The 18,442-nt window shown below is 33.9% G+C and overlaps 1 protein-coding gene across 11 annotated transcripts in view; it reads right to left on the reverse strand.

The window, feature by feature from the left end:
- Positions 1-18,442, reverse strand: part of LOC100118293 (DNA-directed RNA polymerases I, II, and III subunit RPABC4) — a 99,553-nt gene continuing 81,111 nt past the window's right edge. For 3 of the 11 annotated variants that reach the window (XR_004345318.1, XM_031933236.2, XM_031933238.2), the window contains one exon: positions 92-431. Coding sequence is in view for 5 of the 11 variants with exons in the window: in XM_031933236.2 (XP_031789096.1) it covers positions 232-431 (200 nt within the window). In the remaining 6 variants the exon portion in view is untranslated. Of the gene's footprint in view, positions 432-12,353; positions 12,658-12,881; positions 13,096-13,233; positions 13,346-13,427; positions 14,719-14,884; positions 15,026-18,442 lie in introns of those variants that run through there. The other 8 variants (XR_004228172.2, XM_032602200.1, XR_004228173.2 and 5 more) reach the window with 6 other exon arrangements.

The following is an 18,442-nucleotide window of genomic DNA, read 5'->3' on the forward strand; positions in this document are numbered from 1 at the left end:
TAATTTATTAAATTAGATCTTTATTTTTTACAAGAAACACATTTTACCCAATAACAAAAGTTGCAATCAATCTAAATAAATTAGTCTAGAATTGCGAGGTAACTTTGTATTATTATTACAGTTTTACAATATTTGAAGCTTGATTCTGTGACATCATCTACATCTTGCAAGCTATTATCGTACTGATCAAAATTCTCTTCATTTTCCGATATCCTTCTTTGCTTTTTTACTTTACTTATACCTAGCTATAGAGTCACAGTAATATACTGGTTGCTTTTTTCTATGCTTTTTCTCCTTACATACTGGAGGTGTTGTCATTTGAATATCACTCGTATCGTGTGAATATAGTAGCGGCTCGCTGTCATCCATCTGGTGCAATGCAGGTTGCCTCAGAAATTCCCTATGTACAGCGAAATGCTCCCCTAAGGCACCTGAAACACATAAGTTTTCTCATCATTGATGTCTCAAAATTATGTTTTTTCTTTGGGGGGGGGGGGACTCATCTAAAATTGACTTAGTTGAAGCCAGTAAAGAAAGCACAAGTCGCAAAGTACCTAAGCTCGCCCAAAGCAGAAGCAACGTATCGTGCCGATTCATATCCTATGTTGGAGAGCAAAGCTACCCCTACCGTTTCCAACCGCGTGCACACTATACGCATGATTTAGGATATAGCTAAGAAAAACTCTCATATGCATCATTCAGGCATATACTCGCGGTGTCCCACAGACTCATTCATACTGTGACGTCGCGCAAAACCCTAGGCGATATGTCTTTAAGAGCACAAAATATATTAACCCCGGGTCATTCGAACGAGCATTGAAATACTCTCTACGATCGCGAAATGGTTTGAAGGTAGTAAATAAACTAGAACAGTGTTTGTAGTTAAACCAGTTTCAAGGATGTATATTGTCTCAAAGAACCTAAATACAAGAATCTACTAATTATCTGACTCTAAAGCTAAGTTGATAATTCTACGGACTCGCGACTCTGACTGTCCTCCGGAGTGGCGGTGATGCTGCAAGACCTCTGCTGCTGGCGTTGAGGGCATGACCTTGAATGAAGGGATGTAGTATTTCCCAATCTTCCAGCAATATTGTTTGAAGGTTGCATTTGCAGATTCGTCAGATTCAAAAATATTGTACCAGGGTTATATAACCTTCGGAAAATTTTCCTGCAATATTGCTGTAAGGCATCATGTCCGTTTTTGGATTGCATTACCAAAAGACAATAACCATATTGTGGCAATATTGCTCGAATATTGTTTGTAATATTGCTCGAATATTGTTTGTAATATTGTGCCAATATTGTAAAATATAGGCGAAAAACACTATAGTTAAAAAAATTAAATAGGCTTTTTCAGGGACTCCCATGCCCTATTCGAGGCGGACTACCATCCGGATGATACTTCCCAAAATGGGCATGGGAGCCCTTGAAAAAGCTTATTTAATTATTTTAATTTGATGTATTTCGCCTATGTTTTACAATATTGCAAATAATCTTTGGGCAATATTGCCACAATATGCTTATTGTCTTTTGGAAATGCGATCCAAAAACGAACATGATGCCTTACATCAATATTGCAGGGAAATTTCTTAAAGGTTATTTAACCTTCGCACAATCTTTTTGAATCTGACGAATCTACAAATGCAACCTTAAGGAAATATTGCCGAAAGATTGACAATATTCTGATGCCTAAAACAAACAGAAATTAATATACAGACGTTGAACTTGAAAAGTACAAGATTAATTACAAAATAAATTTTACCTTTAATAACTTATAGAGATAGCATCTTATATCGTAATCCGTTAAAGTCTGGTATAGCAGTTTCGAATCTATATTTTTAACATAATGTTTAAATATTAATGCTGGTATCCTGGAAACTAGATATTTAATAACAGCTTGCAGTGTTATAATGTTGTTTATGTATCTGTACATATATATCACCTCTCTCCAATAACATTACTACTATATTGATTCTTTCCCTAACTGGTGTTAAAATACGTATGCAATATAGGCATTGTTACAAATGCGTTTTTATACGGAAATTCAATAATTTGGCTGATATTTGCTGAATCTTCCATGAATCCAAATAAGTTTTACTTTTATTGACGACATTTATTTTTAAATAACTTGAGCAAGGAATTTCATAAAGACTATTTGTTATTATCGGTTTTTCCCTAATTACACGTATTTATCCGTTTTGAATAAGTCGTATGAAGTTTACAGCAATTACAACTTGTTCATTATCTATCAATATACAGTTATTATTTGAGTCACCGCATTTTATTTTATAATTTTGCACATTTGTACTAAGATGTTAGTAAAATTATTGTCTAAAAGTGAACCTGCAAAATGCACCCAGGACATTTTTATAATTGTATCATTAATGTTATAATTTTGGTCATTTTTTACTGCATCTATTTCACCGCATCTGTGCATTAGCTGCTGCAATGGATGATTGCCTTTTCTTATTAAATTTTGTATCTGTCTTATAGAATTTTCAAATCGAAATGCTGAAAACTGCTTCAAATCTCCGTATTTTCGCACATCATCTACTAAATGTAGTAAATTGTGAATATTATAGAAGATATATTGTGCTTCATACAGATTTTCGAAATGTTGTACGAATGTTTTTAACAAATCTTCTGCGTATTTAAGGTACGGCTCTTTTTTGCTCAGTATAGGATTGCTTAGAATGGATATTGCAATATGTAAAGTTACTAAATTCAAATATATGTCAATTGATACAACATCTTTTAAAACAATAATAACAGTATATAAAAGAAACTGTCTGAGCTTTGTTGCTTTGAATTTCTTGATATAATATAACTTCAAGGTTTCCTAGCAAATTCATAAGGAATATTCACTTTTAATGATACTAATTTATTCGAGATATTATCTATTTTTGTTTGTTGTAATTTATGTGTAAACGTCGTAAATAACCAAAGTAGAAGTAATTTCCGGGAGTAACCTAAATAAATAAGGTGCATTGGGTCCAGAGGTACTCCTATTACGAGACCTAACCTTGGTATTTCATTTAAGATACTGTTCTTTCTTTGATATTCACCTATATACATGTTATCCCTGTTGAAAATATCAAGGTTGCTATTAACCTTGATATCAAGGTTAACGGTATCTTGATGAAACCTTGATTCAACCTTGATGCTACCTTGATTCAACCTTGATGGTGCAGTCATATATAAATCTTACCCTGGCGAAAAAATCACGTGATTTATCGCATGATTATTCGCGTGATAAATCACTCGATTTATCACGTGATTATTTAGCGTGATCACGTGATATATCACGTTAGAAATCACTCGGTAAATTTAAATATTTGTTTATATTGAAATAAATTGTTTATTTTCCATCTAAATAATTATAAAATAGTTGATGATATTGATAATTCACATAAATAATTCGCAATAGAATAGAAAAAAATTCCCTGACCAAGAGTTGAACCTCTGTCCTCCACTTGACAATCCAATGTCTTACTACCTGAGCTATTTGTGCTGTTGTAAGTTTCAAACACCTAATCTAATCATACACAAAAATATATTTATATTTATCACTTTATATAGTTTATATGGATACTGTAAGATAAATAATGGAAATTTCAAAAGTGTTTATATTATTATTATTAATATATGCTGTATGCGTATAATCTTCAAGTCTTGGTCAGGGATATTTTTTTTAATTTTATTGCGATTTATTTATATGAATTATCAATATCATCAAATATTTTATAATTATTCAGATGGAAAATAAACAATTTATTTAAATATAAACAAATATTTAAAGTTTACGAGTGATTTCTTACGTGATTTTACACGCGATATATCACGTGATAAAACACGCCAAATAATCACGTTTATTACGCGATTAGTCATGCTATTATTCACGTGATATTTTTCGCCAGGGGTGGACAGGTATATCATAATTCATATTCATTACATCGGAGTAGAAACAAAGACCCAAAATATGGCCAATTGTATATTATTGACAATGAAATCGCAAATAAATATAGAGCAAATAACCGGATTCAAACACATGATAATTTTTATGTACTTTTTTATCTTTAAACAATCCTTATGCAAAATCATATAAAATGATGTATGAAATAGAAAATGAAGGAAATATTAATGCTCATAACAATAATATAACACCTCGTTATTATCACGTGATAATCATACAAAGAATAAATCATACTTCGCAACATGAAATGAAGTTGCTGTTGTTATGTAGGAAATGATGGCGAACCTCCGTTTGACCGTAATATACGTATTTATCCCAAAACTGAAAAACCACAACAAATAAATATTCTCAGTAAACATCTTGACCCAATGACATATCCTTTGATATTTGCTTTTGGTCATCCAGGATGGTAACCTTATATAAAATGCACAAAAAAAGGATATAAAAATAATAATATATCAACACTACAGTTTTATTCATATAGATTAAGCATACGTGGTGATTTCAATCCTTATTTGAATTTGTAAAATTTATCACAACAATTCATTGTTGTTGTTTGGACAAGGATCGAAGGATGTCGATTATATTACTTACGTACTCACCAAGCACAATTAAGAAATGAAATGTATAAAGGATTAATGGATTACGTTTCCAATCGGGCAAATATTGATAATTCTTGAATTGGAAAAATGGTAATATTACCATCATCTTATATAGGTAGTCCTAAATCAATACAAAAAAAATTATTTAGATTCAATGACTTAACTACAAGTCAACAGATAACTAGATATTTTTATAACAATAACATGTAATCCAAATTGGAAGGAAATTCAAGAGAATTTATTACAGTATGAAAGCACAAGAGATCGTCCTGATTTAATCATAATAGTTTTCCATGAAAGAGTTAAAATTTTAAAAACCGAATTGTTAAAAAATAATATTTTTGGTAAAGTTAAAGGTTATGTTTACGTAATAGAATTTCAAAAAAGGGGATTACCACATATTCATATGTTATTATGGTTGCATACCAATGATAAATTTAGAGATACTGATCAAACAGATTCATCATAAGTGCTGAAATACCAAATAAAAATAAATATTTAAGATTATACAATATAGTAAAAAACAACATGATCTTTAAAATAAAACCTTTCTTAAAAGGTAAAAGGTAGGCAAGTATAAACTGGTTTTGATTTGCTATTAATTTTTCATTTAATGATGATATAATTTATTCAACTTTAAAGTTTTACATGAGATATTTTAATTTTAATTATTTACATTTACTTTTTACTCTCTCCTTTTCATTTTCATAATGTTTGTGTGTATTTTGTGTGTGATTGCATGTGTATTTGCGTAGTGTATACTTTTATTCATGTGTGTGTAATTCTTGTGTGTGTGTGTGTGTCAGTGTACTTGTTCGTGTGGTGTATTCTCTTCGCTCTTCGCTCTTCTTCTCTTCTCTCTTCATTTATATAGGGTTTCTTTTTTTATCTTCCTTCCTCTCTTCTTCTCTCTGTTTCTTCTCTGTCTTTTCCTTTTTTCTCCTCTTTTGTGCTGACGCTTGTCACATTCTTTATCTCTTCCTTTCCTTTCTCTTCTGCTTCTCCCTGCGTGTTCTTATTCTTTTTTGTTCCATTTCTTTCCTTTCTTGTTCTACTCTTTCTGACTCCTGCATTTTCACCTCTTTCTTCTCTATGTCCTTTTTTTCTTTTCTTACTGCATCCTCATCTCACACAGCATCGCTTCTTTCCAACTCTCTATTAACGGCTCTTTATCTGCTTCTTCTTCTGTGATCTTTTTTAGCCCTCCTTCTTTCCTGTTGCAATTGAACGATTCTTCTCTGATCTTAATCCTTTTGTATTCTAATCTTATCTTAAGTTTCTCACCTTTTCCGTCTTCTTTTCCTCTAACTCTCTTACCATCTTTATCAGGTGGAATCTGTCCTCCCTTTCCTTTAGGCTTAAGCCACTCGTCCAAAACATAAAAGTTTTCCTCTCTTGCCACCCATCTCCATTTCCATAATTTCCTTATGCCTTTAACCTCTTCAAAATCTATCCTCAGCATGTTTTCGTTAACCTTTTCTGTCTACCGCCCTTCTTCTCCTATTTTCTTTTTTATCCACTCTCTTACCTCTCTTACCTATCTGTCTCCAGTATAGTCCTTTCCTGATGAACAGCGACTTTTCGTGTCTCTTTCTTTCTTTCTTGTCTCTTTCTGGTTCTTCCTCACTTTCCTCTATTGTTGTTATCTTTTCCTTCCTTCCTTGTATGTCCTCTTCTGTCTCCTTGCTTTCCAATTTCTCTATTCTTTTTCTCAATTCTCTAATTTCCTCGTCCTTCATCTTGAGCTCTTTCCACCATTTCTCTTTTCTTCTTCTTTCCTCCTTGTTTTTTTCTAGCATCCAGATTTCCAGCTCCCGTATCCATTCTAGAGCCCATTCAAGTCACTCCTCCAGTTTTTTCGTTTCACTCATCTTCCTTTTTACTTCTTTCCTCTTTGTTTTCTTTCTCTCTTTATGGTTGTCTGTTTCTCAGCTTTCTAAGCTGTCCGTTTTTCTCTCCGCCTCGTTTTGCCACCTCCCCTCTTTTGCGCGTTCTTAAATTGCTTGTGCTTGACCCACCTGCTCCGCTCCTTGCGTTCCGTTTTCCTCTTCTTCTTTGTTCCGTTCCGCTCTTTTCCTTATCCATTTCATTTGTTGTGGTTTCCCTAGATTCTTCTGTCCTCCAGTTAGTTTCTCTTGCCATGTTCCTTCCGTTTTTGTATTTTCACACTCTTCCATTGTATGTTTTGCCGTCTCCATTTTTTCTCTACACATTCTGCATTTTCTGTTTTCTTCTTCTGTCCAGTATTTATTTGCTCTCATTTCATTCCCCAGTCTAAATCTTGCCTGCGTCTCTAGTTCTTTGTTTCTTTTTTTTCCTCCTTTTTTGACGTACTCTGGTGTTTCCCCGTAGCTCTCTATTACTTCCTTTATTTCTTTTCGTATTCTGATTTTTTCATTCCACTGCTGTCTCTCTATATCTTTGCTTATCTGTTCTAAATCGGGCCATACTGGTCCTTCTTCCATCTTTTCCATATATCCTTGGAGTGAGATTCCTCTACCTTCCAGATATTTTTTCCTAAAATTCGCGTCTTCTCTTACTCTCTGCTATCCTCTCGCCTCCTTCTGTAGCTCCTTTCAACATTCTTTTAAAAGCGTCCCTTCCTCTGCTGTCCTTAGTTTTTCTTCATATTTTAGCGCTCTTTTCCCTGCCTTAACCGCGATTCCTTCTCTTCTTGTTTCTAACATTAAAACGTGTCTTGGGGTGTTCCTATCTGCTTTTAATACCCATTTCATGTATTTGTCTTGAATCCTCTCTATTTCTTTATATGCTTTCCATCCCCACATTTCAGCTCCATACAATATCAGCGATTTTACCAGGCAGTCGAAGAGCTTCATCCTCAGGTGCCAGTTTTCTTTGAACAGCTTTTCCCCTATACCCCATATTTTCCCTAGTGCTGCGTTTGCCTTCCCTTTTACTTTCTTTATCTGTTCCTCTTCTTTATTGTTACATTTCAGCTCATACCCCAGGTATGTGAAACTTTTAACTTCCTCGATTTCTTTCCCAGATTTTTCGCGCCACGGAAGTTTCGAGGATAAGAACATAAGTGGGAGAAGAAAAAAAATTGAAAAGAAAAACATAACACAAAATTTTGGTCAGCTATAGAATGATAACGGATCGTTCATTTTTTACGAAACTTTTTTTAAATAAAAGTTCATTTAATGTCTTTGAAAGTAACATTGATTTGCCTAATAAAATAACGTATTTCAATAAGATATAAAAGTTTGAATATTTTGTAGAGGTTAGAAAACTCTATTTTAAAGAATATAAGGTTGTGGTGCGCCCGAGAGCGCGTATAGTACTCTAGTACTGATACTTGTCATCGGGGGCGCTACCGCGCCCCTTGATACACGGTCCCTGTGGATCACAAAATAAAAATTGTGTTTGTATGAATAAAGATGAAACACCTTGTACTAAAAATTTTCCTAAACCTTATGTCAATCAAACCCACTATAATCCTGATGGTTCTTACCGACTAAGAACAAATAATAATACTATTACGTTTTCAAAACATAGGATTGCAGATAATAGTTTTATCGTACCGTATTATCCATATTTATTATTACTTTTAGAATGTCATATTAATGTAGAAATATGTAGCACAATTAAAGCTATAAAATATTTGTTTAAATATTTTCATAACGGTCCTGATACAGCTCTTGTGAAATTTGCAAATGAACATAGTCCAGGTAATGAAGACAATGTAAAAAAAGTAACGATACATATAAATATGATGAAATATTACAACATCTCTCCACCAGATATGTATGTGCACCTGAAGCTATATATCGCATATGGAAATTTTTACTACATGAGCAATCTTATATAATTAAAAGATTAACTGTTCATGAAGAAGATGAACAATATGTTTATTATCAAGAAGGATGTGAACACGAAATGATTGATAAAAATGTCCATACTACATTGACATCTTGAATTAAATTAAATAAAGAAGATAAGAATGCAACGCCATATTTACATCACGAAATTCCGTACCATTATGTTTTTAATAAAAAAACAAAAAATGGAATAAAAGAAAAAAATTTATAAAACCTCTCATTAGTAGAATGTATTTTGTTTTGTAAATCCAAAAAAGCGTGAAGCATTTTTCCTACGACTTTTATTATTACATGTACGTGGTGCAAAATCATTGGCGGATATACGTACTGTAGATGGAATTATCTATGATAAATATAGAAATGCTTGTATATCAAGAGGTATTATTAGTACCGATGAAGAATGGAATAAATGTTTGGCAGGAGCTGCAGTATTCAAGTTTCCAAAATCAATGTGTGAATTATTTGCATACATTCTTGTATTTCAAAGAGCTATTAATTCGTTAGAATTATACGATAAATATAAATGTCACTTTATGGACCCAAAATTACCAAACATTCAAGCAGAACAAAGACCTTTGATAAACATAAAAAGTATTTTATTATTACATGGGTTGAGATTTAATGATTTCCATATATCTAGTATTGAATATAATTACTTTGAAGAATATGATAACAAATTACAAGTATGTAAAGATGGTGAAAATTTAGAAACATTAATTAATTCTTTGTCTACCGATAAAAAAAAAATTATGATCTGATCATTAATGCTACAATTAACAGTATAGGGAATAAATATTATTTTATCGATGGTCCCGGTGGTAGTGGTAAAAGTTATTTATATTACGTGATGATTATAGTATATTGTACAACTAGGGGAGAAAATTGGCTTTTTCTAGCGAGGGTGATGTTTTGACACTCGTGCTCAAAAAATCACCCGAGATTGACAAACACGATACTTATAGAATTATTGAATTCATTAACACCTAATGGATTGCCACCACATTAATTAATATTAAAAAAATGTGCAATAATTAGTTGCTTAAGAAATTTAGACATTGATGATGGTCTTTGTAATGGTACAAGATTGATGATTAAAGATATGAAACAATATGTTCTTACAGCAGAAATTGTTACTGGAAAATATTTCGGTTAACAAGTATTATTGCCTCGTATCGATTTAGCTCCATCACTAGATGAAATACCATTTGGTATGGTTAGAAGGCAATTTTCAATAAGACGTAGCTTATTGCTATGACAGTAAATAAATCTTAAGGCCATTTGTTTGACAAAGTTAGTTTATATTTATCCACTCCAGTATTTAGTCACGGTGTTTCATTACCAAGAACAACATCAAAAGAGAAATAAAAAATTTTTAAATGATGATCTGCATACAAAAATAATAAAAATATTACAGATACCGAATGTAAAAAACGAAATAAAAACTTACACAAAAAATTGTCTATTCTGAAATATTCAGAAATTAATTATATTAATTATAAAACATTACTAAAATTTAAAGTATCTTTTGATTGATTTAGTAATCGCTACTAATACAACAATACTACAGTATAAATTATATATTGATTTGCCGAGAACTCTGCACTATTAGTGCATTACTGAAATCTGCGTCGTCTCCACTAATAAGACATTACTCAAATTTAAATTATTTTTTGATTGGTCAAATAATCGCCACTAATTATACATTGCCAAAATTTAAATAATATATTGATTGGCTGAGGTATCACCATGAATAATACATTATTAAAACATTAATTTATATTAATTGGCTGAGTAATCGCTATTAATTACACCGGCACACAAAATAAAAAAAGATGTCTGTACAAAAAATCAGACCCATGTATCCTTATGTTTTTCGAGTCGCTGAATTCAAATCCGGTGTCAGTTTGACCCGATCACGTCAGGGTCAAGGTCATTTGGAGGTCAAATTAAGAAGAAACGGTTCAAAAAAATTAAAATGTCATATATCTATGTTTTTTAGGTCGCTGAATCCGAATCCGGGGTCAGTTTGGCCCTATCAGGTCAGGGTCAAGGTCAGTTCAAGGTCAAACTGAGAAGAAACGGTTCAAAAAAATTAAAATGCCATATATCTATGTTTTTTAGGTCGCTGAATCCGAATCCGGGGTCAGTTTGGCCCTATCACGTCAGGGTCAAGGTCAGTTCAAGGTCAAACTGAGAAGAAACGGTTCAAAAAAATTAAAATGCCATGTATCTATGTTTTTTAGGTCGCTGAATCCGAATCCGGGGTCAGTTTGGCCCTATCACGTCAGGGTCAAGGTCAGTTCAAGGTCAAACTGAGAAGAAACGTTTCAAAAAAATTGAAATGCCATATATTTATGTTTTTTTGGTCGCTAAATCCGAATCCGGGGTCGGTTTGACCCCATCACGTTAGGGTCAAGGCCAGTTCAAGGTCAAACTGAGAAGAAACAGTTTAAACCGATAAAAATGTTATATAAAACTTCCCAAAAACGGAAAAAGATACCAAAAATTGTAAAAAGTCTTATTCAAGAGATTTGATCACTTAATATCTTCCTTGTATACAGAGCAAAGTTGCTTTCGTTTATATTTTTTTCTTATTTTTTTTCCACTAGTTTAGTAACTGTCGATGTCTTTCTTTACTCCTTTTTTCTCTTGTAACGAACTCTTTTTTCTTCAAATGACCTATGCAATGGGTTTCTTTTTCTCTTTTTGTTATTTGCTTTAATGTCTCTCTTCAGCGTCCAGCAAAAATCTGCCATCATGTTGACATTCCATCTTCCTTGGTATCGATTCTCCAGTACATTTATATCTTGATGAAATCGTTCTCCCTGTTCTTCACTGACGCCTCCTAGATTAAGAGGAAAGTAATCAAGATGGAAATGTAAGAAATGCATTTTATAACTCATCAAGCAATCCAAATTTTTGAAATTCTCCAACATTTGTGCAACTAGTTCCTGATAGTTCTCACTCTTTTTATTTCCTAAAAAGTTCTCACGAACAGTTTTGAAACTTAAAAGAAGGTATTTTTGATGGTCCTCAAATTTGTACTCTATTTGAAGACGAAACATTTATTACAAAAATGAACGACACACAAAAAGCTGCATGGCAAATAATTAATTTTTTATATTTAGAGATTTCACTACGTTTAGTAGCCTTTTTCTTGACAGGATTTTCACTTTTGAAAAAACTTTTTGTTTTGAGAGATTTCACATCTTTTACAAAGCATATTCTTCTTGCTATTGCACTTCATTAAATCTTGATATATTCGATAGAAAACAAGCTACTATTGGTTCAGACATTGATGGCATCGCGCATATAATCGTATAGCAATATATGCATATATACGCATAGCATTACATGCATATGTCACCGAACCTAACTGCCGCCGACTTTACAAGGAAACTAGGGGTATTGGAGAACGCTATTAGAGAGTTCCCCGGGGAAATCGTGATCGGGAGCGCGAGGGCCACAAAATGGGGCATGCCGACGACGAACCCAAGAGGCAGAGCCATCCTCGAGATGGCAGCCAGGCTGAACTTGATAGTAGCGAACGAGGGTAATACCACTACCTACCGTAGAACAGGCTTTGGAGAATCAATACCGGATGTAACCTTCGCAAGCGAAATGACGACCCGCAATATAAGGGACTGGCACGTCACGGAAGAATATACAGCTAGCGACCACCAGTATATTCTATTCAATATCAACGAAGACCGTCAGACCAGTACAAGGAGAAATCACAGTCGAGCACCAAGATGGAACACCCGACGCATGAACCGAGAGACACTCGCGGTGATAACCCTACTGAAAAAGGGCACCTGATTATCACCTGATAATCACCTGATTTTCACCTGATAATTATGCCAAAACGTCAGGTGATAATCAGCTGATAATCAGCTGTATAATCATTTGAAATTTGAATGTTGTAATACACTCTTATCATTATCGATTGTTATTTTTATTTTATATTTGCAAAACAGTGCATAAAATTAAGTTTTACGCACACAGAATACAAAGGTAATACAATTTTTTATTGTGAAAAGCATTTTATTAGTTAAAATAAATTACATTTTTAAGAAGGTAGAAAAAACATTATTTTTTTTTATCATAGTTTTATATGAAAAGGAAATTTAAGCAGTCCTTCTTCTTTTTTTAAGCTTCTTTAAATAAATCTTCCGTTCATCTCTTATTACACAAGTATTTTTGTACCTTTTATGTAGTTTAAGAAAATCTTTAAATACGCCTGTAAATGTAAATAATAATTAATCATAAATTGACAATGCATATGCGCGTGTGCGTGTGCGTGTGTGTGGGTGCGTATTCGTGTTCGTGTGTGTGTGCGTGTGTGTGTGTGGTGTGTGCATGAGCGTGGTTTGCGTGTGCGTGGTGTGTGTACGTGTGCTTGTGTGCGTGTTTGCGTGTGCGTGGGTGCATATGTGCGTGTGTGTGTGAGAGTAATATACGTACTTAAGTATAAGTCCAATTTTCGAGGTGAACAAACCTTTAGCTCAGCTCCTCTAGGCATGTTTTTTTTTGCTTTTTTTAAATCAAGGCATCGGTATGTTAATATGCTCTTTCTCCAAAGATAACCTGCTAGATCTCTTAAGAAAAGCGTGTATTTAAGGCTCTTCGATAAGCGCCATGAGTCAGTTCCAACAGTAATATTTTCACCAAGGTAAATCTGAAAAGTCCAGATAATAATTTACATCTCAATTAGAAGTGCTGTGAGTTATTAATACTTATTTTAATATATATATATATATATATATATATATATATATATATATATATATATATATATATATAATATTATACATACGTTATCATCATCAACGCTTTCGTATCTCGCATGGTGCTCTGCAATATTTGGCTTCATATCAATTTTCTCTTGTATGTGTACAAATATTTACACTCAACTTCCTCATCAGCTTCTGAAAAATGTAGAAAATAAATGTTTTGCAAAAATTACATATCAAGTATTAAATATTAAGTAGATAAAAAATATTTAACTACCACTGCTTGTAGATGATGACTCTCCATCAGATTCATTCGACTCGTCTCGGTCACTTGGTATATTATTTGGATTAGGCGGACTCAAATTTCTGCCATTGTTCCGTGTTTCATTGGCTGGGAAATTAGATGGTGTATTTGGAATAAGCGGACTCAAATTTATGTCATTGTTCTGTGTTTCATTGGCTGGCGAATTAGGTGGTGATATCAAATGATTTCTTCCATCATTTTCCTGTGTAATATTAGCTAAGACATTTTGCGATGATTTTGAATGACTACTTTTGCCATTTTCCTTTGTATTATCAGCTGGGAAGTTATGTGATGATTCTAAATAACTAGCTTGATTTGTTACATCCTGCAATGATAATTTTTTTTGTAGCCTGCAAACGAGCAAATCTCTTTCGGACTGCTGATTTTAGTGTTGCACATTGTGAAGATTGTGGCGAATCAGTCTCTGATGGAGAAACTTCTCTCAAACGTGCCAATCTTTTTCGAAATTCTTGTCTTTCTACGGATGATGTTGTAGAGGCATCAGATCCGTTAGGACTATTAAGAGCAGTAGACGAGTTTTCACTTAATGAACGAAGTGTTAAAGTTTGGTTCTGTATACTCTTTAAAGGAGTACAAATTTCTTGTGGCTTTGCAAATATTTTTCTTGCTTTTTGCGCTGGTTGTGCAGTCCGATTATCATGTGCAAGGCTTGAAAGACTTAGATTGCTACTCGACAAAATAGGTTTTCATCGTCTGAACATCGTCTACAGGGTGTCACGAGTATTTCACCAGATATTCATACTTTACCGAATTCTAACCCTCGTAGACGATGTCCCGTCGAACAGAGGGTCTCTCTGGACACCTGGACATCGTCTACAGGGTGTCACGAGTATTTCGCCGTATTTCATACTTTAACGAAATCTCACCCTCGAAGACTATCTCTCGCCGACGTGGGGGCTATTTTTACTCCCGGAGAACATCTATAGGAAATTACGTTTTAATTTCTGAACGTTCTTAGTGCTATCTTCCTTGTAGATTTCACAATTATCACGGTTTGCATACACACAGCCATCCGCGCGGACATTTTCTAAAACGTATGAGACGAACTCCAAATACGTTTCTATGAAATGTTAGCGAAACCGAAAATTTCACTATTACAAAGGTTTTTTTCGAAAGAAGCCAAAAAAATCATACTGTTCAATAGTTAATGTGATAAATAACGTTTAATTTTAAAATACTATTGTTACAAATTATTTATATTTATATTAATATGTATTGTTATTTTCCTGGGTGTGTTTATTTGCTGAAACAAAAAAGTAAAATATTATATTTTAGATATTATGCAGGTTTAAGAACAAAAATGCAAGAACAATATTTGATGAAATAAATATGTTTAGTTATTAAATTAACAAAAACTTTGTGTTCCGCGGTAACCTACTTAATAACAAACATTTAATTAAGGGATTTACCTTTTTTTATAGCGCTGATGACTGAGGCGAGTTCCTCAGTTACGTAATCTCCGACTTTTTTCACTCTGTCTCGTAACTCATCACGATCAATTTCTTTCTTCGATTTCTGCTTCTTTCTTAAGATAACATACTTTAAGCATCCTGCAAACGGAAATAAATAATATTATAAGTATGTGGTATCACTTATTTAGGTTTTCAAAAAATACGGTGTGCAATATGAGGAGAAAACCTATTTCGAATTAACGGGATGTCGTCCCAAAAACACTGTTTTGTATTATATAATACTTTTTAAATAAAGCTTGCAAATGAAAAACCGAGTCGATCGGATTTTCTGTTTTTCTTAGCGGATTTGCGAAGCTCTTGGCCGACATCACCTTAAGGGGAAATTTTTTCAGCCCTCGTGTCTCGATATACGTATCTCGGCGTTAAGAAGAGTCAGCTTAGCAAGAAGTGTGTTAACATTTTTTTAATAAATATCTATTATTACTTAACCAAAATTTGGGCCATATAAGGAATGACATGCTGCATCAGGTACTTGTGTCAGTAATGTGATCAGAGGTAAAGAATTCTTTTGTGCTCTTGTCGATAATAATTACATTGTAGCACTAGTGCGGGAATGTTCTATTTTGCGCGCTACTCCCTGGAAGAAACGTTAACGGGTTTCCAGTTGGAAATAAGCGAGACCTGTTCCAATGTTTACAGTTTCGGTTAATAATTTACCTATACAGAGAAATTACTTCAAATACGTTAACAGGCTAATTAACATATTTTCAGCTAAAAACCAGCCATAAACCTGCATTGCATATTAGCTAACGTTTTTAACTACTTTTTAATAAGTTAACGGGCGAAGCTCGTTGACGCTCTATCAGGGGTGTAGGAAATGCCACAACATGATAAATAATAGTTTTTTGCAAATTTCAAACGTTCACAAAGAAAATAACACACGATCTATCAAATTAAAACACAAAAACATTGAGTGCATGGACCCAAGTATGCTTATTAACTTAATATAAAAATTATTCAATAAGCGAAGCACCAATAGGTACATAAAACTTAAGACTCCGACATCTTTGTAAGCATAAGAGATACAAGTTTGTAATTAACTATATTTATATTGCATAATGGTCCAAAAATATCTTAAGCTTATCATTATTTACAGTTACGATGTACAATCAATGGGTTATGCTCGATAATGATAACGTTAATCTAAACGCAAATGAAGCAAGGGCAGATGTTGAATTTTTGCGTGAGAATCTTCAACAGAATCCTGGAGCAGGTACCAGCAAAAATAGTTTATTATGATACAAGTAGCGTAAGTGACACCTTCTGGCACGGCGATTTTCCGTGCTCGAAAATGTCATTGGAGACATGTGTATCGTACCATATTTTATAGTAGTGCCTGAGTAGTATATAGGCAGTTATGGCGAGATACAACAAATGACGTCATCACTGACGCATCCTTATCTTATCATGTAAACAAGTCAAAAAGATAAGGTGTCATGTTTATACACGTGTAATTAAGATAAAGATATCATGTTTACATAAACAAACAAGATATCTTTACCACAATAATAAACAATGACGGTACTTTACAAGTAATAAAGAAATGGTCAAGGTCGCATACCAATAGTTATAAATACATATTTTGTTTATTGCAAACAAACCATTAAGATAAATCTTAACGTTTTGTATACTTTACACGAACATACGTATTTATAATTATTGGTATGCGACCTTGACCATTACTTTGTAAAAAATTAACATAGCTTATCATGTAAATAATCAATTAAGATACCTTATCTTATAAATAAACAATTAAGATAGCTTATCTTGTAAATAATATATAAAATAATGATGCGACAGTGACGACGTCATTTTTTTGTGTTTTGCCATAACAGTTAAATATGACAATCATAAAAAGCAGATGAGAAAGAGAGAGGGAGAGAGGAGATCCGAGTACAGCTGTGTTTGTGCTATGTGACGTCAGTCCGAGAACTTGCAATGGTATCAGCTGATGTAGTATAGCGCACACCACAGAAAAAACGTAGCATACTCTCTCTCTTCCTCTCCCTCTCTCGGCCTTTCTCTCTCTCTCTCTCTCTCTCCTCTTTTTCTTTCCTCCTCTCCATGACGATGAGAAATCACTGTATTGCGAATACTCTCTACCTCTCTCTCTCTTTCTCTCTTTCTCTCTTGCTCAATCGTTTAAAATAAAATACTATTATTATTATTTTATTAAAATATTATAAATATTATTATTTTTAAAAAATTATTGGATATAGAATATAAATTTTTACCTTTTTTTATATGTCGACTAAATTGATGTATTATTATGTTCACTATAGTTTTTATTGTCACTTAAAACTACACTTATTTTAATCCTTCAAAATTACATTTATTTTAATCCTTAAAAACTACATTTATTTTAATCCTTAAAAACTACATTGATTTTAATATTTTTTAATTGATAACGTCGATGTAATCATCCCCCGAGCACTGTTCTAATTTTATAACTATACTCGCGTGCTCGTAGGCCTCAAATTCAATATCGCATGACTCCTCTTTTATGGCTTTTTTCTCCTTCTCGTGAGCCTCGTCCTCTGAGGAGTACGCCAAATGAAAGTCTTCTAGCTCTTCCTCCTGAGCTTCCGAAGACATTGTTCGTTGCAACTCCATCATTTCGATGTCTGCTGAACATGAAAAGTCATCACATGCGCTAGCAGTTGAAAGATGCAGCGGAGGCTGCTCCTTGCCTCCCGGAGTTATTTCTTTCTTCACCGCAGGCAACATTTCGAAGTGAGACTCGTGTACAGCAGTAGCAGCAGCAGATGAAAAAGGTAGTGACGGATGCTCCTCAGCTTCCCATGGCATTTCTATTTTTACAGCCAACATTTCACTCTCACGTGCTTCGGATGATAGAGACGGCGGCGGCGATGGCTACTTTCTATATTTCGTGTTTTCAGACGGTGTCGACGATGGAGATGCCGGTGAAATATACGCACAACTACTCGTCGAGCCACACATCACACACAAATATCCCATTGAAGGCGGCAACGGTGGAGGCGCTGACGATGCTGCTGTTGCTGCTGAGCATTTATGCTTTCTGCTGCACTTAGTGCACAGCAGAAATCGGCACCTATCACAGATCGTTCAGACCGTTTGCCTCGTTTTCATGTAAAACAAGGCCGAGCAATCATCGCACTTGTCACCCACGTCCATACAATCGAAGCGATTCTTGACGCTGTTTTTTTCTTTATTCATCTGGATGATATTATTCATCCTTGCTTCCTCTTTCACTAGCGCCGGTCTTGCTCGTCCGCGTAAATCGTGATCGTGATTGTACGCCTCGCGGTGCTTTACTATAAGTCTGCTAGACCGATCTAGCTTCACTTGTAATTCCTCGATTTTGATTCTGTACTTTAGAATTTTTGCGCGTGAAGATAACAGTTGAAGAGACATCTTGCACCGGTGACTGCTCGATGGAGACTGATGATGTATAAGAGATCAGTCATCTACCAGTCCCGTATAATTCCGAACTTGATATTTAAGCTTTGGCGA

This window comes from Nasonia vitripennis, unplaced genomic scaffold (assembly GCF_009193385.2).
Source record: "Nasonia vitripennis strain AsymCx unplaced genomic scaffold, Nvit_psr_1.1 unplaced0002, whole genome shotgun sequence".
NCBI classification, from domain to species: Eukaryota; Metazoa; Arthropoda; class Insecta; order Hymenoptera; family Pteromalidae; genus Nasonia; species Nasonia vitripennis.